The 25,530-nt window shown below is 36.7% G+C and overlaps 1 protein-coding gene and 1 long non-coding RNA gene across 2 annotated transcripts; both read right to left on the bottom strand.

Moving 5' to 3' along the window:
- Positions 1-10: 10 nt before the first annotated feature.
- LOC122277744 lies at positions 11-2,538 on the bottom strand. The gene is made up of 3 exons (XR_006229105.1): positions 751-2,538; positions 492-646; positions 11-369 (listed from the first exon to the last, which is right to left on the bottom strand). It is a non-coding gene; the product is annotated as an uncharacterized LOC122277744 (long non-coding RNA).
- A 20,594-nt stretch (positions 2,539-23,132) lies between these two features.
- Positions 23,133-24,842, bottom strand: LOC122276705 (stemmadenine O-acetyltransferase-like). The gene has a single exon (XM_043086609.1). It carries the CDS (start codon positions 24,822-24,824, stop codon positions 23,415-23,417), a length of 1,410 nt encoding a protein of 469 aa, XP_042942543.1. The 5' UTR covers positions 24,825-24,842; the 3' UTR covers positions 23,133-23,414.
- Positions 24,843-25,530: the final 688 nt, after the last annotated feature.

The raw sequence follows: 25,530 nt of genomic DNA, 5'->3' as shown, positions 1-25,530 counted from the left end.
AGTTCTGTATTACACGGTTGGGTACAATTTACAGACAATGGTCTTGGTTCAAACCATGTGCATTTCAAAAGAACCATGCAACCCCAAAATCTCCTTCCAGCTAGATACTTTACAGGGAATTTAGACAAACCAAATAAACACTATTACAAAAGTTAGAACCCAATACAAACACAATAGGTTTCGCTTTTGCTTTTTCAGGTTCTTTGCTATCGCTCGTACTTTATCTTCCCTTTTCCGAATGGCATACTCGCGCTGCAATACATCATTCCACGTAATATTTGTCGCCTTATGACTCTCACGGGCACGAAAATTTTCCTCTAGCAAATGAAGTATATCGGCCCATACAAAAAATTCACACCTTGCTTCTCCCTACACACCATATTAGGACACACATATTAATATCAGTTATTAATATGATAAAATGGCTCCCAAACAGCAATCCATTAGAATTCCCACAAAACTAGCAGCAAAGCATCAAGTTGCTGCCTTACCGTTTTATAATTTGGGCAAGCGAAAAATCTCCTTCCAGGATTTTTCGACGTGTGAGATGTCTTTAGTGGTGTCCTCAAACCACACCAACAGGTTGGAGATTCCATGACAAAATCATTAAGTGAAGATGATGATTGAGATGCTGACATAACTGATTCTAAAAAACCAAAGTAAATTTTGTGCTTGTCAGAAGTTGGACTCGAACTTAGGTGTCTATAATTCATAGAAGGCCAAAAAGAGTTAAATGAGAGTTATAATTACCAATATACTCTACTGGTTTTATTGAGGTTCTCTCCAGAATGTGCAGACACTGGGAATTGTCCAATAAAAGTGTGGTAAATTATAAAGACATCATTACGTTACAGCGGGGGGACCTGCAGGAAGGTGTGCAACTCGAGAGAGGGGAATAAAATGTGAAGGTAAACCCAGGCCTTCTTGAGAATTTTTTCCCAGCTATAAAAGGAGCAGGAATCAAGTAATTACTTAAGTCAAAATGTATGGTTTCATAAAGTCAACCATACAGGTAGTTAACTGTCCACCGAGTGTCATATAGTTAAAAAAGGAACTTTATTAGATGGCGTCTGAAGCTTAGTTACAAAGATCATAATAATTCAATGGTGTTGTGTTGTGTTGTGCCAAGGGCACATTGTTGACATGTGAATAAAAAGGAAGGTGTCTAGCCCTGCACGAGCCCAGGCTGGCACACATCAGATAATGAGTCTTTCTTCTCAAATAGGAAGACTCAAAAACACCATTGGGTAGAAAGCTTAGTTCTCTTTTGAAGAAACAAAAATAGGGGGACTCATTAACTTAAAATCTTTCTCAGAACCCCCCAAAGTAATTGACCTTGACAAAAGTAAAACAAAAAACATAAACTAATAGCTTATTTAATCCTACCCATACTCAGAAACTAAACATTATTATCAACAGATTTTTATTAACAGCTTAATAGTATGTGCAGAATCAAATATAAAAATGCATCATTGTTTAGATGGGTATGTGCTACTTAACTCATCTCACATATGCAAACCACAACTACTCAGACCCAACAGTTGGTAGAATTGTTCTTGTATTTTATTAACTAATAGTTTATCATGAATACCATTAAAATCTAATAAAGTTCAAATATCAAGCCTAACCTAAGAATTTCATTATGTGATGAAGGAGTTTTTTTAATAACTAGTGATCCAGGAGCTTGAACTTATAACCTGGATAGCGATTAATAAATAGCCCCTTTTTTGGCTGTTTGGAGCATTTGCACTTCCTGCAAAGAAAATGACAGAAGATGCTTTGTTAGTGCTTGATAAATTTATACACACACAAATGTATGCCATGAGAGGCAACATCGGCAACATCTACACCCCAATGCCATTAGTTTCTAGCAAATACAGTGAGCAAAAAATAATAGAAGTAAATAGACTCAAAAAATAAATTGCAAAAAAAAAATTGCCCAAACCCTAGAATCACCGATTCGAAATCATCCCACAGATTTGAAGGATCAATGTTGGTGGAATGAGGGTGGCTTCGCGTCGGTGGGCTCCCCCCTCCCTCGCGTCGGTGGACTGTCGCCGGGCTCGCCTCGGTGGACTGAGGGCTGCTTCGGGTCGATGGACTGACGGCGACTTCGCGAAGAATGGACTGAGGGCTTCTGGTTATATGGACTGAGGGCTTCGCGTCGAATGGACTGAGGGAGGGCTTCAGGACTGATCTCTTCAGGAGGGCTGAGGTCCAGAATGTGGGGAGGGTTCCGGCCGCTACTAGCTTCGAGGGATGAGATCGGAGAAGACACAGAGATGAGGAGATTCGGGAGGGGGAGTTTGTGGGAGATGACGAGCGACACGAGGGGGAGAGTGGGCTGAGCTACCTGGTGGGGGGATGGGTGACGAGAAGCTGCTGTTCGAGAGAAGGGTGAGAGGAGCGAATACGAGAGAAAATCAAATGTGAGAGAGGGAACGGAAAGCTGGGAACAAGGGGGACATTTTGGTCTTTTACCTTAGCGCCACGTAAGGTGTGCGCTGGCTGCTCCTAAACAGGGGCTGCTCCCAATAATATTTCTATTCTTTTTTGGCATAAAGGAGTTTGAATAGAAAAGAGAATAAAGATCTGAGTTAACCATCGAAGTTTATCCCGCCACATAGCAGCCAACTCCGATCCCTTTCATCTTCTTATGTTTTGTAGGACAATCAAGGTCAGTGTTAAAAAATCCGTCCGGAATTGGAATGAACACTTTCCACAATTTTTCTTGTTAAATGAGGTTTACTTGGTCTTATTGTTATTTAAAATTCTCATTACTCTATCACCAGTAAAGAAAACAAGATTTAATTACTTACCTTCCACCATAAAATGTGTATGGCTTGTATATGTTTGCCAAGTACTTCGCTTGTTCTACTGATTTTCTGCAAATAAGTTCAAGTTTCTGAGACAATATCCTGTTCGAAGAGGCCATATATAGCTGTCAAGCCACTTCGCTGAATAGCATCTCCCCATAGGTGAGTAGAAACTTTTTTATTTTATTTTATTTATATATATATATATATACCATAAAAGCGGAATCAAGTGTATGATAGAAGGAAAATGAAATAACAGAGTTTGAAGATAAATGACAAGAATTTAAATATGAACAGATATCTTTGGAGTCGTAGTAGACTGCCGATGCATGATATGCTTGATATGAAAAATAAAGAAATAATGAAACTAAAACTTTCAAATATTATTAATTGAAAGTAGATATTTAAACAAACTTACACAAACTTAAAATAAAGAGAAGAAGAGAAGGAAGGTGAATTTGGCTTGTATGGGAAGCAGTTCTTGCTGAAGGTGAGTTCGGCTAGAAAGTTCTGCCCTTTCCAATAAAACGAAGAGCCCTTTTATAGATGAAGGAAGCTCTTTTACAATCAAAGGATCCCATAAATCACGGGATGAACAGTAAAAGTGAACAGTGACTTTTTTTTTACTATTCACTTTTCAGAAAGCATGCACTCGTCGAAAGTGGTCTTGTCTTCTTTCACCGAAAGTGCAATATTCTTTCCTGCACTCCAAGCACCGAAAGCATCTTTGTCTCAATGTGCTGTCTGATCGTGCCGAAAGCAAACTGAAATGACTAAAGCACCGAAAGCATTTCTGTCTTCAATGTGCTGTCCGTTTGTAATGATCGAAGCAAACTGAAATGACTAAAGCACCGAAAGCATTTCTGTCTTCAATGTGCTGTCCGTTTGTAATGGTCGAACCATCTTTCCACCCCCAAAAAGTTGAAACTCCGGGGTTGAGAAGAGGGCAGCCGTTTGGGCATGATTTAATTATCTCCCAGCCTAGGGGGATAGTGTTCCGAGTCATGTCCAAAAATGTTGCTGTATGGATCAGAGGCCGTCGACTCTGTTGACGAAGCTTCTGACTCTTTATCCGAACCTTCACTGTTGGAGGTCTGTTCAATGGACTTCTTCAACAGTTCAAGTTGTAAAAGTAAATCCTGCTTCTTCTGTTTTGGAGAAGAGGATGAAGCTGTAGAATTCTTCTTTTTGCCGGAAGGTGACTTTTTCTTCTGTTTTGATGAAGAATTCTTTGACCCTGAACCTGAAGCTTGATCACTTGAACCTGGAATGGTTGGATATGTAATCAAAGCTTGATTTGGGGTGGGGGAAGGGAATTGTTGTTTATCCTTGAGGTTAGGAACAACAAGGGGAAAATCAGCTGAAATTCTTGAGACAATATCGTTAGTGTGAGGAAATTTATCCCACCACTTGACAAAATATTGTCGAATTAACATGTAATCTTTTTTAGTGTATTGCCATCTACAAATCCAAGGAGTTTTGTATTTGGCACAGAAATGGAGTAAGGGTGGGAGCAAGATGTCTCGTCCTTTCATTTTTGATACACTGGAAACAGTAAAATGTTTAATAGCCTTCTGAAGACTATCAGGAAACAAATCATCAATGGGGCTAAAGAAATGCCACCATTTTTGAAACCACAAAAGAAATGATTGCTTGCAGTTCTTGTTGAAATTGAAAAACCAAGAGTGCTGCATAGCTGGTGTTTGAAACAAAGGAAATCTTAACCAAGCTTCAATATAATCATAATAATTATACTGAGCATTAGAATCCTTGATTGTTTTGAAGGTAGATGGGTGGGTTTCCCATTCTTCTTCGGTTATGACTGAAATGATAAAACAGTTGTGAAAGATGACCCTTGCAGGATCAACTTTGCAGTAAATGGGTTTAACTGAAATGGAACCGGTGCCAACCAAAATTCCAAGATAGTAGCTGAGGTTTTTGTTTAGATCCTCAGGGATCCAATGGAAACCTCGGGGAAAATAATCAGAAGCAATCTGGAAGGGATCTGTTTTTACTGATTTCTCAATGTAAAACAGATTCTGAAACCAAGCTTTTAAGAAATATTCTGCCTTGTTGGCAGAGGGAAATCTGGGGTTTATCGTAGCTAAGGGACTCGCATACGCATCGTATGGAGTGACTAAGGTAGAAGCAAATGAACTGGGAGGAATTGGCCTAGGAACTTGTCCTAGACTGGTAAATCTATTGGCTATCTCCAGTGGGGAGGAAGCAATGGTTGATGCAGATGCTGGAGGCATAAGCATTGGTAAGACTGGTCTGGGAGGTGGTGAAGTAATCGGTGAAACCGGTTTCTTCTTCTTACTCATGTTTTCTGCAAGAATTCACGGGTAAGAAAATCAGGGATCGAATTATCAGAACCTTTGATAAATTCAATATCATAATCAAAAACACTTAAAATAGCTTGCCATCGTGCAAAAATCTGTTTTGATGCAATGTTTTTAACATCTTGTTCTAAAACAGTTTTAGCAGTTTTGCAATCAATGCGTAAAAGAAAATGCTGATTAAGCAAATCACTTTGAAATTTAGAAACACATAGTACTACTGACAAAATCTCTTTTTTAATAGTACTATAATTATGCTGTGCATGGTTCCAGGTTCCGGAATGGAAACGAACAATCTGTTCAGAAGAACCTGGTGAAACAACTTGTTTCAGGATGCCGCCATAGCCTGCGTCTGAGGCGTCAGTCTCGACAATTTTGAAGCTATTTGAAGTAGGAATCCCAAGACATGGAAGAGTTTTGACATGTGTCTTGATTTGTTTGACTACGTTGGTGTGAACATCAGTCCACGGAGAAGGATTAGAACGCAATCTCGCAAAGAGAGGGCGACATTGTTTTCTCATATCCTTGTAGAAATCTGAAATGTAATTTAAAGAACCAAGAAATCTTTGAAGTTGGTTTTTATCAAGAATGACATCAGGAAATTTGTCAGCAAATTCAATGGCTCTTTGGATGGGCCTGATTTTGCCTTCAAAGATGTCATAACCAAGGAATCTGATCTTGGTTTGAAATAGCTTAATCTTTTTTGCAGAAACAACAAGTCCATTTCTTTTGATGATCTCAAGAAACGTTCTGAGATGTTTCCAGTGTTCATCAATAGATTTGGAGAAAACAAGAACATCATCTATGTAGACGATGGTGAAATCAGTGAATGATAGGAAAATATCATTCATAATATTTTGGAATTCACTAGGAGCATTCTTCAGCCCAAATGGCATGACGTTCCACTCATAGTGACCGAATGGAGTAGTGAAAGCAGTCTTGTACCGGTCAGACTCCCTAATTTGGATTTGCCAAAATCCAGACTTAAGGTCAAACTTGGAGAAAATAATTGCATCACTCAATCTATGAACCAAGTCATTCTTGTTAGGAATGGGATACCTAATCCACTCTAACACCTTGTTCAAAGGTTTGTAATTAATGACTAAACGGGGTGTACCTCGCTCAATCTCAGCATTTTTCTGAACATAAAAAGCTGCACATGACCAGGGTGACTTACTATGCCTGATGATATTTTTAGCAAGAAGATCCTGGATTTCATTTTTGCAAAACTTCAAAGTTTCTCTATTCATTTGAATAGGTCTTGCTTTGGTTGGAATTAAGTTTTCAGAGAAATCTTTAACATAAGGTAAAGAAACAACATGTTTCTTCCTATGCCAGAAAGCATTAGGAAGTTCCGAGCAGACTTCATAAATCAAAGTTTTTTGAAAATCTTCGATTTTAGATCTAAGCAAGGAATCATGCAAATTATCAGAAACACGTTTGAATCTAATTTCTTGTTTAAGAAAATCTAAATGTTTTCTTTTTGCAGAGAGCAGAAACACAGATCTTCTAGCAGTATCACGTTCAAACTTAGAAGCAAATTTAAACTTAACTTTCTGTCCAAAGGGGTCAGTGGTGATCCCATCGGCTTCAGAAAGGAATGGATAAATCATGTTAAGAAAGGGCATACCAAGAATAACATCATGAGTCAAATTCTTAACAAGCACAGAAGGAATCTTAAAGCAGACATTGTCCTGGCAAATATGAGCTGTGTTCAACTCATAGCGAATCTTCATCTTAGATCCGTTTGCCGAGAATAAATTCTCTTCGGACTTTTCGAAATAGGAGGTAGGAACTAAGCCTTCTCGGATACAATTAAGATCCGCTCCTGAATCTATTAAAGCAACAGCAGAGAATTTGTATTCATGATTAACAATTATTTCTACTAAACAAAACCATTTTTGCGGGACAGAACGGTGAATCAAACAACATTCCTTAGTTGGATTAGAGGGTTCAGCATGGTCTGACTGGTTTGACTCATCACCAGAAGGACTTTCATGATCAAATTCTTTATCCAACTTTAAACATGCTAAATCTTGTTTAAAAGATGCATTTTCAGATTTGAGATTCTTGATCTCTTCTCTGAGTTCAGTAATCTCTCTTTTTACAAGAGATACTTCATGTTGTAAATCATTTAATGAAATATCTTTGGGTTTTTGTTTTTGAAAACGTCCCAAAGTTTCTTCAAAAGAAATCTTGCCCTTGGAAGTCGATGGTTCTTTTCGAGTCATCGTTTCCTTAAGCTTTCTGAGATATTTCTCTTTAAGCTCAGGGTCTTGAATTTGTGAGATAATCGAGAGGAGCATGTTTTCATGTTCCTGCTCTTTACTCAAAACAGTTCCTTGTTCTCTTCCTCCGTCTAAAACATTGATTGTTTTGACTTTAGAAGCACAACAGGAATCATTGCACCCAAACTTGATATTTGGTGAGTTACTATGATCAGAGTCCGAGTGGTAATCAGATCCACTTGAACTAAGTTCATCATCATCCGTGGATGTAGGAGATCCATGTTCGAGTAAACGAAACAGATCTTCTTGATCAACGGAATTGATATTTAACTCATTAAGCTTTTTCTTAAAACCTTGTGGCTTCTTTGTACACTTATTCGCATAGTGTCCAGGTTGGCCACAATTAAAACATGCTCCCTTTGCAGGGGCTTTTGAAACCTTTTTCTGAAATGGTTTCTTTCTTGAAACCGGTTTTGAAACAGATTTTTTATAAAACTCCTCACGGGATCTGTTATAGTTCCTGCGAGGTTTTGAAAACTTTTTAGAACTCTTTCTGCGCTGCACAGATGGAGCAATAGGAGGAAGGCCAAATTGTTCACAAAAGTTTCCCATCTCATATTTGGCTTTCTTTCTATCTTTCATCTGTTGGGCAATCATCCTTTGATCATTGCACATACTAATACCAAGTTTCTGAATAATACTTACAATATCACCGTAAGTATAATTATCATAATTCAGATAACCCGTAATATCAGTAAGTGAGTCCTTTACCTTAATGGCGAACAAACGAGGCAATCCATCAATGAACTTCTCTTTCCAGTAAGGTTTTTGAGAATCTTCTCTAAGCATAACACGAGACATAAAAACATCTTTATACCAACGATAATCAGACATTTTATTGCATCGTAAGTTATTCAGATAATCAGAAACTCTATTTGTGATGTTGGAAGGGGTTCCAACAAAATGTTTAACTATGGTAAAAATCAGGGTATTGACACCATCAGGAGACCCATGGGTTCCTTCCCTTCGGTCTTCCTCGGGTGGCAATATGGGTAAACCATCTGTGTCTCTTTTGATAGCAGAACGAATGGTTTCCCTATCCTCGGTAGTGAGATGTTTATCCCACCAAGAACGAAGCATCCCTGAAAATCCGCTGGTCAGGATATCAACAATCTCAGTCTGACTGAGTTTGTTGTTGTAGTAAGCAATAGCAACCATGGACATATGATTCAGAGTATTGAGAATTTCTTGCTCAGAGAATCCATCAATATTCCATTCATACATTTGGTCAGCAAATACGGAGAACTGAGAGTGTGAACCTCTCTCTTCGTACTGTAAATCAGGAGGTGTGGGTCTAGAATACCAGTTTTTCGTGAGACCTATTGGTTTAATGTCTCTCAAATATATCCTGGCAAGTTCGGGTTTTTCAACTTGAAGACCCTGAAATTCTTTTTCAAGTAAATCAATTTTCTGAACTAAGGAATTATCAGACAAAGAAACATCATCATCAGAATCATTCCAAGTATGCACAGAAAAAGAATCATCAAAACTAACCCCTGGGCCGTTTCTGTCAATAACAGAACAGGAGGGTTTTTCTTGCTTAATTTCAGCAAGCATTTGATCAAGTTTAGCCATTGTATTGGTCACTCCAAAATGGATTTTTGACCTATCAGATGGTAGGACAATCAAAGGTTTTTCAATTGTTTTCTTTAAAGCAAGTTTTTCGAAAACAGGTTTTTCAACTTTTTCCTCTATACGGTCGAGCTGTTGACCGATTGTATGGAGGGTCTGGTTGACGAAATTGTTTTGTTCTATGATCTTTTTGGTTTCAGCAAAAACATTTTCATTCGGACCTGGATCCGAGATTTTGAAGGGCGAAGCTTTCACCTCAATCCCTTTGACAGAAACAAGGATGGTTTCTAAAGGAGGATGGCTGGTTTTCACAACTTTCCTGCCTTCTTCTTTAGTAAAACTGGTTTTTAAAACATTCAAAAATTTCTTTGAAACATAATGATTTTCAAGGAAGTCGAAGAATAAGATGTGCTTGCTATCTTTGTACATCTTTTTCTTCCATTCTTTTCGAATCTTCTGTTTCTCAGAAACTGAATAAATCCTATAATAAGTTTTTCGCTTATCACGGTTTTCTTTTGACATAAAATCAGCATGTAAATTAACCATATCAATTACAAACAATTCAGAATCTAAATCATCCAATGCTTTATCCAAAACCATTAAGCTGGAATGGACTGGAGCAACCATATCAGAAGCTGTAGGAGATGTTGATTCAACATCATCTTCTACTTGTACTTCTTCCTTTATGGATTTACCTTTGGATTTAAGATCCTCCTTGGTTGAATAATAAGCAGAGGTAACCTGGGACGAAGTTGAAATTCCTTCCAACTTTATGTCTTGGCTTGAGGGTTCTTCTTTTGAATGAAGTTCCCTAATCTGAATCGGACGATTGGGATTTTCGCGATCCCTCAAGAATCTTTCGAGATTTTTATCTCTTAGATCTTGGTCCGAGCTACAAGAAGACCTAGAACCAGCGAAAGAATTTCTCCTTTCAGACTGGTCAAAAGAAATCTTTACAGTACCATCAAGATATTGTTGGATGATCTTAAGGTCTGAGTTTTGAGCTGGTATCTTCCTGGGAGGAAGTTCCTGCTTGAGTACCCATTCATTTGGAAGAGTTACATCTTTCCAAAAGAGCATCTTGGGTGTTGTGATGTTAGAGTTCGAAGTTGAACTATACATCAAAACGGTCTCATTTTTTGGAGACTTAATCTTAGCCTTTGGCTCAAGGCTAGTACTTAAGACTCTGTAATAGATGCGGTAAACTAAGGATATAGGTCTGCTGCCTTCAACCATATCAAAACCAGAGGTCTTAATACTCAAAGTTAGAGAAGACAAAACATTCTTATCAAACAAATCGACAGTTAAATCAAGATAACAATTAAAATGAATTGGTCCGTCTATTAGGGATGTTTGAATGATCCCTAAAATACTATTATTGTAATTTAAATGTCTACCACCACGTAAACATAAAAGAACACAAGCATCAATACATTTTCTTACTAAAGGTACGACTGCAATTTGAACAGATGCAATATGCATAAACTTATAACCCTTTTCTTGAAAAGATTTTATTGTTTTCTTTTCAAATAGAACACAATGTTCTTGTGTTCTGGAAATAGGAAATGTTTGTTCTATTGTTTTGACATGAAATAAACTTTTCATTTTAGATTGAATCCAAGTGCGGTGATAAATAGAATCAATTTTGATCTTTGGCATATGCCATTGATCAGAACTATTTGAATCATTTTCAAAAGGAAAATGATTCAGAACCATTTTCAGAGCCATCTTCAGAACCATTTTCAGAATCATTTTCAGAAGGAAAATGATTCAGAACCAGAAGATGGCTCTGAATCATTTTATGGTATCAGAGCCATCTTCTGGTTCTGGTTACTAACAACTTTGTTATTTCTTTATCTATTTCTTATCTTGATAATTTCTGGAAACACTCTAAGTTCATTCTATTTCTAGTTATTTTCTCTCTTTCCTGTTGTACACCACCGCAGTCGAATAGGCCCTACGAGATACCTCCGGAGTCCTTGTAGTCCGTATTAGCCGGGTAGGCGTGTGAAGGACATTGAAGGGATATAGAGGTTGTGTTTTGGTCTTGTGGCCCTCCGGTATGTGTGAGTCCTGCAGCTAGGAAAACGAAAAGACCTAGATTTAGGATGTACCCAAGAGTTTTGTTTCAGTAATTACCAAGGTGAGTAAGATGTTTAGATCTAACTCATCTGTCAGTTCCCAGTCAGGTATGCCTCCTGATATTGTTAATGAAGAAGATTGTGAGATTTCTGAAAATGATTCAAATAGTTCTGATCAATGGCATATGCCAAAGATCAAAATTGATTCTCTTTATCACCGCACTTGGATTCAATCTAAAATGAAAAGTTTATTTCATGTCAAAACAATAGAACAAACATTTCCTATTTCCAGAACACAAGAACATTGTGTTCTATTTGAAAAGAAAACAATAAAATCTTTTCAAGAAAAGGGTTATAAGTTTATGCATATTGCATCTGTTCAAATTGCAGTCATACCTTTAGTAAGAAAAGGTATTGATGCTTGTGTTCTTTTATGTTTACGTGGTGGTAGACATTTAAATTACAATAATAGTATTTTAGGGATCATTCAAACATCCCTAATAGACGGACCAGTTCATTTTAATTGTTATCCTGATTTAACTGTCGATTTGTTTGATAAGAATGTTTTGTCTTCTCTAACTTTGAGTATTAAGACCTCTGGTTTTGATATGGTTGAAGGCAGCAGACCTATATCCTTAGTTTACCGCATCTATTACAGAGTCTTAAGTACTAGCCTTGAGCCAAAGGCTAAGATTAAGTCTCCAAAAAATGAGACCGTTTTGATGTATAGTTCAACTTCGAACTCTAACATCACAACACCCAAGATGCTCTTTTGGAAAGATGTAACTCTTCCAAATGAATGGGTACTCAAGCAGGAACTTCCTCCCAGGAAGATACCAGCTCAAAACTCAGACCTTAAGATCATCCAACAGTATCTTGATGGTACTGTAAAGATTTCTTTTGACCAGTCTGAAAGGAGAAATTCTTTCGCTGGTTCTAGGTCTTCTTGTAGCTCGGACCAAGATCTAAGAGATAAAAATCTCGAAAGATTCTTGAGGGATCGCGAAAATCCCAATCGTCCGATTCAGATTAGGGAACTTCATTCAAAAGAAGAACCCTCAAGCCAAGACATAAAGTTGGAAGGAATTTCAACTTCGTCCCAGGTTACCTCTGCTTATTATTCAACCAAGGAGGATCTTAAATCCAAAGGTAAATCCATAAAGGAAGAAGTACAAGTAGAAGATGATGTTGAATCAACATCTCCTACAGCTTCTGATATGGTTGCTCCAGTCCATTCCAGCTTAATGGTTTTGGATAAAGCATTGGATGATTTAGATTCTGAATTGTTTGTAATTGATATGGTTAATTTACATGCTGATTTTATGTCAAAAGAAAACCGTGATAAGCGAAAAACTTATCATAGGATTTATTCAGTTTCTGAGAAACAGAAGATTCGAAAAGAATTGAAGAAAAAGATGTACAGAGATAGCAAGCACATCTTATTCTTCGACTTCCTTGAAAATCATTATGTTTCAAAGAAATTTTTGAATGTTTTAAAAACCAGTTTTACTAAAGAAGAAGGCAGGAAAGTTGTGAAAACCAGCCATCCTCCTTTAGAAACCATCCTTGTTTCTGTCAAAGGGATTGAGGTGAAAGCTTCGCCCTTCAAAATCTCGGATCCAGGTCCGAATGAAAATGTTTTTGCTGAAACCAAAAAGATCATAGAACAAAACAATTTCGTCAACCAGACCCTCCATACAATCGGTCAACAGCTCGACCGTATAGAGGAAAAAGTTGAAAAACCTGTTTTCGAAAAACTTGCTTTAAAGAAAACAATTGAAAAACCTTTGATTGTCCTACCATCTGATAGGTCAAAAATCCATTTTGGAGTGACCAATACAATGGCTAAACTTGATCAAATGCTTGCTGAAATTAAGCAAGAAAAACCCTCCTGTTCTGTTATTGACAGAAACGGCCCAGGGGTTAGTTTTGATGATTCTTTTTCTGTGCATACTTGGAATGATTCTGATGATGATGTTTCTTTGTCTGATAATTCCTTAGTTCAGAAAATTGATTTACTTGAAAAAGAATTTCAGGGTCTTCAAGTTGAAAAACCCGAACTTGCCAGGATATATTCGAGAGACATTAAACCAATAGGTCTCACGAAAAACTGGTATTCTAGACCCACACCTCCTGATTTACAGTACGAAGAGAGAGGTTCACACTCTCAGTTCTCCGTATCTGCTGACCAAATGTATGAATGGAATATTGATGGATTCTCTGAGCAAGAAATTCTCAATACTCTGAATCGTATGTCCATGGTTGCTATTGCTTACTACAACAACAAACTCAGTCAGACTGAGATTGTTGATATCCTGACCAGCGGATTTTCAGGGATGCTTCGTTCTTGGTGGGATAAACATCTCACTACCGAGGATAGGGAAACCATTCGTTCTGCTATCAAAAGAGACACAGATGGTTTACCCATATTGCCACCCGAGGAAGACCGAAGGGAAGGAACCCATGGGTCTCCTGATGGTGTCAATACCCTGATTTTTACCATAGTTAAACATTTTGTTGGAACCCCTTCCAACATCACAAATAGAGTTTCTGATTATCTGAATAACTTACGATGCAATAAAATGTCTGATTATCGTTGGTATAAAGATGTTTTTATGTCTCGTGTTATGCTTAGAGAAGATTCTCAAAAACCTTACTGGAAAGAGAAGTTCATTGATGGATTGCCTCGTTTGTTCGCCATTAAGGTAAAGGACTCACTTACTGATATTACGGGTTATCTGAATTATGATAATTATACTTACGGTGATATTGTAAGTATTATTCAGAAACTTGGTATTAGTATGTGCAATGATCAAAGGATGATTGCCCAACAGATGAAAGATAGAAAGAAAGCCAAATATGAGATGGGAAACTTTTGTGAACAATTTGGCCTTCCTCCTATTGCTCCATCTGTGCAGCGCAGAAAGAGTTCTAAAAAGTTTTCAAAACCTCGCAGGAACTATAACAGATCCCGTGAGGAGTTTTATAAAAAATCTGTTTCAAAACCGGTTTCAAGAAAGAAACCATTTCAGAAAAAGGTTTCAAAAGCCCCTGCAAAGAGAGCATGTTTTAATTGTGGCCAACCTGGACACTATGCGAATAAGTGTACAAAGAAGCCACAAGGTTTTAAGAAAAAGTTTAATGAGTTAAATATCAATTCCGTTGATCAAGAAGATCTGTTTCGTTTACTCGAACATGGATCTCCTACATCCACGGATGATGATGAACTTAGTTCAAGTGGATCTGATTACCACTCGGACTCTGATCATAGTAACTCACCAAATATCAAGTTTGGGTGCAATGATTCCTGTTGTGCTTCTAAAGTCAAAACAATCAATGTTTTAGACGGAGGAAGAGAACAAGGAACTGTTTTGAGTAAAGAGCAGGAACATGAAAACATGCTCCTCTCGATTATCTCACAAATTCAAGACCCTGAGCTTAAAGAGAAATATCTCAGAAAGCTTAAGGAAACGATGACTCGAAAAGAACCATCGACTTCCAAGGGCAAGATTTCTTTTGAAGAAACTTTGGGACGTTTTCAAAAACAAAAACCCAAAGATATTTCATTAAATGATTTACAACATGAAGTATCTCTTGTAAAAAGAGAGATTACTGAACTCAGAGAAGAGATTAAGAATCTCAAATCTGAAAATGCATCTTTTAAACAAGATTTAGCATGTTTAAAGTTGGATAAAGAATTTGATCATGAAAGTCCTTCTGGTGATGAGTCAAACCAGTCAGACCATGCTGAACCCTCTAATCCAACTAAGGAATGTTGTTTGATTCACCGTTCTGTCCCGCAAAAATGGTTTTGTTTAGTAGAAATAATTGTTAATCATGAATACAAATTCTCTGCTGTTGCTTTAATAGATTCAGGAGCGGATCTTAATTGTATCCGAGAAGGCTTAGTTCCTACCTCCTATTTCGAAAAGTCCGAAGAGAATTTATTCTCGGCAAACGGATCTAAGATGAAGATTCGCTATGAGTTGAACACAGCTCATATTTGCCAGGACAATGTCTGCTTTAAGATTCCTTCTGTGCTTGTTAAGAATTTGACTCATGATGTTATTCTTGGTATGCCCTTTCTTAACATGATTTATCCATTCCTTTCTGAAGCCGATGGGATCACCACTGACCCCTTTGGACAGAAAGTTAAGTTTAAATTTGCTTCTAAGTTTGAACGTGATACTGCTAGAAGATCTGTGTTTCTGCTCTCTGCAAAAAGAAAACATTTAGATTTTCTTAAACAAGAAATTAGATTCAAACGTGTTTCTGATAATTTGCATGATTCCTTGCTTAGATCTAAAATCGAAGATTTTCAAAAAACTTTGATTTATGAAGTCTGCTCGGAACTTCCTAATGCTTTCTGGCATAGGAAGAAACATGTTGTTTCTTTACCTTATGTTAAAGATTTCTCTGAAAACTTAATTCCAACCAAAGCAAGACCTATTCAAATGAATAGAGAAACTTTGGAGTTTTGCAAAAATGAAATCCAGGATCTTCTTGCTAAAAATATCATCAGGCATAGTAAGTCACCCTGGTCATGTGCAGCTTTTTATGTTCAGAAAAATGCTGAGATTGAGCGAGGTACACCCCGTTTAGTCATTAATTACAAACCTTTGAACAAGGTGTTAGAGTGGATTAGGTATCCCATTCCTAACAAGAATGACTTGGTTCATAGATTGAGTGATGCAATTATTTTCTCCAAGTTTGACCTTAAGTCTGGATTTTGGCAAATCCAAATTAGGGAGTCTGACCGGTACAAGACTGCTTTCACTACTCCATTCGGTCACTATGAGTGGAACGTCATGCCATTTGGGCTGAAGAATGCTCCTAGTGAATTCCAAAATATTATGAATGATATTTTCCTATCATTCACTGATTTCACCATCGTCTACATAGATGATGTTCTTGTTTTCTCCAAATCTATTGATGAACACTGGAAACATCTCAGAACGTTTCTTGAGATCATCAAAAGAAATGGACTTGTTGTTTCTGCGAAAAAGATTAAGCTATTTCAAACCAAGATCAGATTCCTTGGTTATGACATCTTTGAAGGCAAAATCAGGCCCATCCAAAGAGCCATTGAATTTGCTGACAAATTTCCTGATGTCATTCTTGATAAAAACCAACTTCAAAGATTTCTTGGTTCTTTAAATTACATTTCAGATTTCTACAAGGATATGAGAAAACAATGTCGCCCTCTCTTTGCGAGATTGCGTTCTAATCCTTCTCCGTGGACTGATGTTCACACCAACGTAGTCAAACAAATCAAGACACATGTCAAAACTCTTCCATGTCTTGGGATTCCTACTTCAAATAGCTTCAAAATTGTCGAGACTGACGCCTCAGACGCAGGCTATGGCGGCATCCTGAAACAAGTTGTTTCACCAGGTTCTTCTGAACAGATTGTTCGTTTCCATTCCGGAACCTGGAACCATGCACAGCATAATTATAGTACTATTAAAAAAGAGATTTTGTCAGTAGTACTATGTGTTTCTAAATTTCAAAGTGATTTGCTTAATCAGCATTTTCTTTTACGCATTGATTGCAAAACTGCTAAAACTGTTTTAGAACAAGATGTTAAAAACATTGCATCAAAACAGATTTTTGCACGATGGCAAGCTATTTTAAGTGTTTTTTATTATGATATTGAATTTATCAAAGGTTCTGATAATTCGATCCCTGATTTTCTTACCCGTGAATTCTTGCAGAAAACATGAGTAAGAAGAAGAAACCGGTTTCACCGATTACTTCACCACCTCCCAGACCAGTCTTACCAATGCTTATGCCTCCAGCATCTGCATCAACCATAGCTTCCTCCCCACTGGAGATAGCCAATAGATTTACCAGTCTAGGACAAGTTCCTAGGCCAATTCCTCCCAGTTCATTTGCTTCTACCTTAGTCACTCCATACGATGCGTATGCGAGTCCCTTAGCTACGATAAACCCCAGATTTCCCTCTGCCAACAAGGCAGAATATTTCTTAAAAGCTTGGTTTCAGAATCTGTTTTACATTGAGAAATCAGTAAAAACAGATCCCTTCCAGATTGCTTCTGATTATTTTCCCCGAGGTTTCCATTGGATCCCTGAGGATCTAAACAAAAACCTCAGCTACTATCTTGGAATTTTGGTTGGCACCGGTTCCATTTCAGTTAAACCCATTTACTGCAAAGTTGATCCTGCAAGGGTCATCTTTCACAACTGTTTTATCATTTCAGTCATAACCGAAGAAGAATGGGAAACCCACCCATCTACCTTCAAAACAATCAAGGATTCTAATGCTCAGTATAATTATTATGATTATATTGAAGCTTGGTTAAGATTTCCTTTGTTTCAAACACCAGCTATGCAGCACTCTTGGTTTTTCAATTTCAACAAGAACTGCAAGCAATCATTTCCTTTGTGGTTTCAAAAATGGTGGCATTTCTTTGGCCCCATTGATGATTTGTTTCCTGATAGTCTTCAGAAGGCTATTAAACATTTTACTGTTTCCAGTGTATCAAAAATGAAAGGACGAGACATCTTGCTCCCACCCTTACTCCATTTCTGTGCCAAATACAAAACTCCTTGGATTTGTAGATGGCAATACACTAAAAAAGATTACATGTTAATTCGACAATATTTTGTCAAGTGGTGGGATAAATTTCCTCACACTAACGATATTGTCTCAAGAATTTCAGCTGATTTTCCCCTTGTTATTCCTAACCTCAAGGATAAACAACAATTCCCTTCCCCCACCCCAAATCAAGCTTTGATTACATATCCAACCATTCCAGGTTCAAGTGATCAAGCTTCAGGTTCAGGGTCAAAGAATTCTTCATCAAAACAGAAGAAAAAGTCACCTTCCGGCAAAAAGAAGAATTCTACAGCTTCATCCTCTTCTCCAAAACAGAAGAAGCAGGATTTACTTTTACAACTTGAACTGTTGAAGAAGTCCATTGAACAGACCTCCAACAGTGAAGGTTCGGATAAAGAGTCAGAAGCTTCGTCAACAGAGTCGACGGCCTCTGATCCATACAGCAACATTTTTGGACATGACTCAGAACACTATCCCCCTAGGCTGGGAGATAATTAAATCATGCCCAAACGGCTGCCCTCTTCTCAACCCCGGAGTTTCAACTTTTTGGGGGTGGAAAGATGGTTCGACCATTACAAACGGACAGCACATTGACGACAGAAATGCTTTCGGTGCTTTAGTCATTTCAGTTTGCTTCGATCATTACAAACGGACAGCACATTGAAGACAGAAATGCTTTCGGTGCTTTAGTCATTTCAGTTTGCTTCGATCATTACAAACGGACAGCACATTGAAGACAGAAATGCTTTCGGTGCTTTAGTCATTTCAGTTTGCTTTCGGCACGATCAGACAGCACATTGAGACAAAGATGCTTTCGGTGCTTGGAGTGCAGGAAAGAATATTGCACTTTCGGTGAAAGAAGACAAGACCACTTTCGACGAGTGCATGCTTTCTGAAAAGTGAATAGTAAAAAAAAAAGTCACTGTTCACTTTTATTGTTCATCCAGTGATTTATGGGATCCTTTGATTGTAAAAGAGCTTCCTTCATCTATAAAAGGGCTCTTCGTTTTATTGGAAAGGGCAGAACTTTCTAGCCGAACTCACCTTCAGCAAGAACTGCTTCCCATACAAGCCAAATTCACCTTCCTTCTCTTCTTCTCTTTATTTTAAGTTTGTGTAAGTTTGTTTAAATATCTACTTTCAATTAATAATATTTGAAAGTTTTAGTTTCATTATTTCTTTATTTTTCATATCAAGCATATCATGCATCGGCAGTCTACTACGACTCCAAAGATATCTGTTCATATTTAAATTCTTGTCATTTATCTTCAAACTCTGTTATTTCATTTTCCTTCTATCATACACTTGATTCCGCTTTTATATATCTTCTATATATAAAAAGTGACTATTAAACGGATTTTTGTTGTTTTAACAGATTTTATTGTTTTCTGTTAAAGTTAACGTCATCCACAATCAAAAAGTTAAAGTTAACGTCATCCACAATCAAAAAGTTAACGCTTCGTATCCATATACGGTGAATACAGCTTCTTAGCTTTAATTTCTTGGAAACCAAAACGACATGGAACCGAATACAAAGAGTTTAATTCCTCAGTTTTCCAAGCAGTCAAATGTCTGCTTAACAAAGACCATAAGAAAACACAAAAACAGAAAGAACCCAGACTCTAAACTAGTTTGCAAAAAACCAGAGAAATTGGTTTGCAGAGAAGCATATGGCATTCATGTATAAATTCATTTTATACCTTAGTTTTTCTTTCATTTGCTCGTAATTTTACCAATGCTATTGTTATTGTTGTACAGAACAAGAGTTTGCAAACAAAAGGGCTTAGTTGCAACGTCGAGTGATGGTAGCTGGAAGCATGGGTGGCGGCTGAGAGATAGGAGAAATAGAGGGAGAACCAAAATAGAGAGAGATCAGAGGGATGCTCACCACGGCACGGCAGGGTGGATTCGAAGAGAGCGCAAAAAGCGATGGTGGATTCGGAGATAGGGACATGGGTTTTGGACAGAGAGGTATGTTTGTTCTGTGGGTTTTTGTTGGTTACGAAATAGGAGCCGTATAGATAGAGCAGGAGGGAGAACCAAGTGACCCATTTGTAGTACCTGTAAAACAAGCTCCTCTCTTGGGGTCTGCCATTTTTGTTGTGTAAAAGCCTCATCCTCACATAGAAACCTTGTATAATTGGGATAGGGCTTTTGGTTCTTGGTTTGCGAAGAAGTGGAAACGAAGGAACAATGATTGAAGAAGAAGAAACAAGAGAGGTTGTCGGTGCTTCGTTTTTGGTCTGCAGGAATTGTTCACCCACGGAGAGAGAGAGAGAGAGAGAGAGAGAGAGAGAGAGAGAGAGAGAGAGAGAGAGAGAGAGAGAGAGAGTCTGTGTGTGGGGTTTCAAATGGTCACATGGTCATGCATATTAACAAACAGTTCTGCTACGGGTAGTCAACTTGGCGCACACCCTGTGCACCCCCTGCTGACTTGGCTAGGCAATTTTGTAAATTTGAAAAAAAAAAAAAAAAAAAAAAAAGCTGAATGAACTATGAAGGAATGGAAAAGAACCTGTAGCAGAACGGAAACTGCATCTTTCTTTCCCGCTCAGTGCTCACGAACCAAGAACCAGTCGATAGCTGAACCAGCGGAAGTGGAACCACCCCTTCTCCTCTCCGCCACTGGCCCGTCTCTCTCCCCACTCGCACTAACCTCAGATCCAGGTTTCTCAGTCATCAAAACGGGGCCTTTGACGATCTCATGTGCAAGATCCCCCGGTAACGATCTCTTGCTCCCCCTAATCTTTAACTTCTTCAGTTTAATTATTTGATCCATTATAAGAAGAGAATTATGAATATAAATATACTATACTGAAGCTAAATTCCAACCCAAACCCATACACGACAATACTACATCCAATAAGCCACGATTCTACTCAAATCAAATAATGCATAAACCTTAGTAATTGACAATTGTTAAATGCAAGTTTAGACCCAAAGATGAAAGCTTTATGCAAGTGAAAGTTGTATCACAAGGAAAGTAATGATAAGTGACACCAGTTCTGAAGGTGAAGAGGGGAAATTTAAAAAAAGAAAAAGAAAAAGAAGAAGACAGACGGAGCATAGAACTACATATGCATGAGGTTAGAAAGAGATAGGGACCTGAATTGGAGAGAGGAGCAAAATAGAAGAAGGATGAGAAGTTGGAGTGGCGTTTGGGTGGTGAGCTTCTGGGCTTTTGAGATTAATAATATGGTAGGTTATCACCATGGAAGAGAACCTTCAGTAGTCGATTTCGGAGAGCACATTTTAGAATGGAAGAGAAGCTTCAGTAGATGATTTCGGAGAGCACTGTTCAAATGGAAGAGAAGCTTGATCAATTTGAACCAGCTTCAATTTCGAACGGAAGAGGAGCTGCGAACTGCTCTCCGAAAGCGACCACATTGTTCCATTCAAAACTGGGCACGTCTCTATGAAGAGAAAAAGAAAGCCCAAATGAGTCGATACGCACCGTTTCAAATTGCTGAAAGCTTCTCTTTCGTGCACACTGTTTTATTTATCACATGGCTGCCAGATGGATTTCGTCTGCTGGGGGTGTACGAAATGGTCTACCTTCAGCATTTTCCATTAACAAATGAAACCTCTCCTCGTTGGAATCTCTTATTTTATATATTATATTATATATATGACTACTAAATACATTATTTATATTTATAACCTGCAAGTTTATCCCTGTTTCCGAGGCATGCCTTGAGGGAATACGCAAGGAGTTGATAGTAGCCACCTGGTGCATCATAATGGGTGCGTCAATCAATGTGTCATAGTCTGTCTATCTGCATTATAAATGAAAAATACAGCAGCGAGGATTACAGCTGATGCGCCGTTGGTACAATTTCTATTGTTCTTAAAGACAAATCACTTGTAACAATAGAAATAAGTATCTGCATTTTTTTTTAAAAAAAAAGTTTAATTTATTATTTAAAAATTCAATTTTTTTATTTAAATATTATATTTATATTTTTTAAAATAATACTCAACAACTATAAATATAATTTCAAATATAAAAATTTTGAATGGCTACTATGCCACCCCATTCATACAGCTTTTTCTTTTTCTTTTTTTTTTTTATTTTTCATTTCACATTTTTTTAATCACTTTCTTAATTATTAAGTAAAAAATATATATATATACCAATATACTTAAAATTATTTTCTTAATCATTAAGTGAAAAAATATATATCAATACACTTAAAATTACTAAATAAAAAAAAAAAAAAAAACAAATTTACCCAGCAGTTAAATTGGGTGGTCAATCCTAAGCGGCAAAGTGGCTTTTTCCTAAAAATAAAAAACTTCGATGTCCAAGGAAAAAAAGGCACGTAAAAGGATGTTAAAACAAATTTCGAATGCTAATAAAATAACTTCATTCTCCAAGAAAAAGGAACACTTACAAAGGGTGTTAAAAATGCATATCAATAAAGGCTGGTAAAAAACACATTAATTTCTACGTCCATTAAAGAAAATAATTATAAATCCTTTAATGAGTGTGACAGTTCCTATTTAAAAATTTTCTTTTAATACTTTTCTTTAAGCCTAAAGATATTTTGTTTTTTGGTACTTTGCGCTAATTACTATTTTTATTTTATGAATGATATATATAATCTCAGTAATAATGTTATTATTTGTTTAATTCACAAAAAATATTACTTATCATTTCATATCATATATTTTATATATTTTAATATTATCTATTATTTATTATTTTATTATATTTTTATTAAACTATTAAGTTGTTCTACTTATCATTTATATACTACATATTTATTATAAAAAAATAAAATAAGTATGGTGTATAGAAATGATAAGTAGAAATTATCATTGATTAATCTGTTATTCAAAATTTATTTTATAGGAGCATCGACTATATGTTAAAAGCGTTGTGGAGAAATTATCAAAAAAAATTTGAAAGATTCAAGTTTATATAAATCCAGAGAAACTGAATGAGAAAAAATATATGTATTTTAATGTCCTCTCTATTGAAGTAATGCAAGATGAGAAAAATACTAGATTGTCATCCTAGAATTAAAATTATCTCAAATAGTTTTTATAAAACTATGAGCGATGTTTATTTATAAGATCATACTATAGATTCTATTAATGCTATTCTTTTATAATATACCACAATGTGTAATTATTTATTTATTATATAAATATTATATCGTTAGTTATTTAATTAACCAAAACATTATATTTTTATTAATAAAAAATTAATTCTTAACAAAAAGAATTAAATTTAAACTAAGCAAACGTGCATTGCACGTTGCTTTCAACTAGTAAATATATAACGATCGATGATGTTGTCTAAGAATAAATGGTGTATTTATTTATCGACTTGTAGTTAATAAAATTCATCTTTATATTTTTTTAGTTTTCTAATAGCCTAAAGTCCCATTAAAAGATGATAAAATTATAATATTTAAGAGTATGATAAATGAAATTATTCCAAATGAATAAAAAAAAGGTAAAATAAAAGAGATCGAAGTTCTGTATAAACTCAAATTTCAGAAATCAAAATGCTAAATCGACACCGTTTACAAAATAAGCTCAATTAATGAAGAAAAAACACACACAAACTAGTAATTAATATAATTTATTTCATCATGGCGAGAGTGCAAGCCGTACGTGCAGCCACAGCCTACACCTCTTAACTTATTTTTCACACCAGCTCAGCATGAGCAGCTTTCCTAGTTTTAGAATACAATTTCCAAAACTAGTTTTGGAATACAATTTCCGACCTATTGGCTTAACACCCATGCCGGGTTTAGGGTGGCAAAGGCAAGGAATTCTGGGTCATTCTCCAATATAGCCATCAGTTTTTCATCCAAGGTCACCCATGCCTCTACTCCACTCCCACATTGCGTTTTCTTGTAGAAAATGAGATTCCTACATGTGGGACTGACCTCCCCCATGATCCCAGACCAAATGGGTTTCCCCCATCCAAAATCTAAGTTATTGATATCCAAACCCAACCAACTGGAGAAAGTGTACACATCTGGGTATTTTTGTCCTAGTTTTTCTGTCATCCGTTTTTGGATGAACTCGCAGTAGACCTCAAAGCCCTGGTCACCTTGCAAAGTACTTACGTAATCACTATTAACTTTTTGCACGGCTTCTCTCAAGGATGCCGCCAAGCCACTTAGTTGTATCCCCATGACCATTGCTGAGTCATGACGATCAAGGGCTACCGATGTTTCTAAAAAGATATTTCCCGCAGAATTATCTGGTAAGCGTGGTTTCGTTAGTCGCCGGATGTTTACTGCTTGGTTTATAATAGTTGGCTTTGGAGAACCTGATATTACTCTAGAAGCAGCCATTGCATGCTTAGAAATAAAACTAGTCAGCGATTCAACTCGGGTTGGGTCATCCACTCGTTCACTCCTTGCTTTCTCTCTTAGGGTAGCTACGGCACTCCCATCAAACACAAACCTCCTTGTCTTGTACTTGCTTTCAATAAAGCAAATACTCTCAACTAAAGAGACCAAGCTCTGAGGCAATACATGTTGTGGAGGAAAGTGCGTTGGCGATGATGCCTCAGAAAAATCAGGATACAATACTTTTTTAACAGGCCCCCCTGTCGCAGCTGCCCAATGGAGGAAGAGAGGGCGCAACGTGCTTCCATCTGCAATCTTGTGTGACGCGCACATGCCGATTGCCATTCCACCGCAATCAAATATGCTCACTTGAATGGCTAATTGGGCAGCTTCCTCCGGGTTTGGTTCTTTGTGGAATGGCAAGCAAGGAAGAAATTGGTTCAATGACTCGATTTCAGAATGTTGAAGGAATTCCAACATATGGCAACGGACTCGAGCCTCATTGAATGGAACGCCCTCGTCGAAAGAATCAATAAAGAAGTTGTCTTTGGTCCTTCCAGAAAAGGGGTAGAAGTGATTTAGAGTTTCTGAGAGTGACTCTTTTAGCTGAATTGACAAGGATTGAGAACTTTTAGAATGAGTATGGTTGTTAGGATAAAAGATGATAAGTGGAGAATAGAGTGTGGGCACAAATTGGTCCAAGTAAGAGAGTTTGTATGGTTTCGGAAAATGAAGTGATGTTCGTAAATTAGATGGTCTGATGATTTCTCTTGAAATGATCTCGACTTCCATCATCATTTTTTCCGCACCAAAGCTTTTCGTCAAGAAACTCATGATGTTGCTCCTATATGGCAATTCCGTATATTCCACACAAGGCCGTTTCCTTTATAAAGATCAGAAGGCTATCACAAAGGAGAGTCTCGTCATTTCCATTTTTACTCCTAATTCTCAAATTGAACTTTTTACCATAAATAAATAAATAAAAACAAAAACAACTTTCACATTACTTAATTTGAAAATATTTCTGAATTTTGTTCATCGGCAATGTCAAAAAGTAAATGGGGCAGCGAATTTTTTATTTTATTTTACTATATATAATTAAAATTTCTACTTACATTCTCACGTAATATATTACTAGGTCAAGGTCAAGAGCACGTGTAAAGCATATTTGTCTAGTTGAGTTAAATAGATTTTTTACAAAAATAATATGATTTAAAAAAAAAACTTGATTAATGAATAATTTAATGCATAGAGAAAAAAAAAACAAACAAGCTTTAGCAAATATTTTTGGATAATAATAAGTCGATATGTATAATAATTACATATTTAGATACATTAAAAAATAAAAGATTAATTCAAAATTAAAATCAAGATATATTAGAATGGTATAAAAAAATAAAAATAGCGTCATTGCCACCACAATAAATACTACCACCACACTCAAAGAATGCATAAAATTTATGGTTTTTTTGAGATGTTGGACTATAAATTTAAATCATGTGTTTTGATATAATTTTTTTAAATCTTGAAATATTTGAAC

The sequence above is a fragment of the Carya illinoinensis genome, chromosome 9, assembly GCF_018687715.1.
Source record: "Carya illinoinensis cultivar Pawnee chromosome 9, C.illinoinensisPawnee_v1, whole genome shotgun sequence".
NCBI classification, from domain to species: domain Eukaryota; kingdom Viridiplantae; phylum Streptophyta; class Magnoliopsida; order Fagales; family Juglandaceae; genus Carya; species Carya illinoinensis.
The sequence above is the reverse complement of the archived record's forward strand: the minus strand, read 5'-3'. Positions and strand labels throughout refer to the sequence as shown.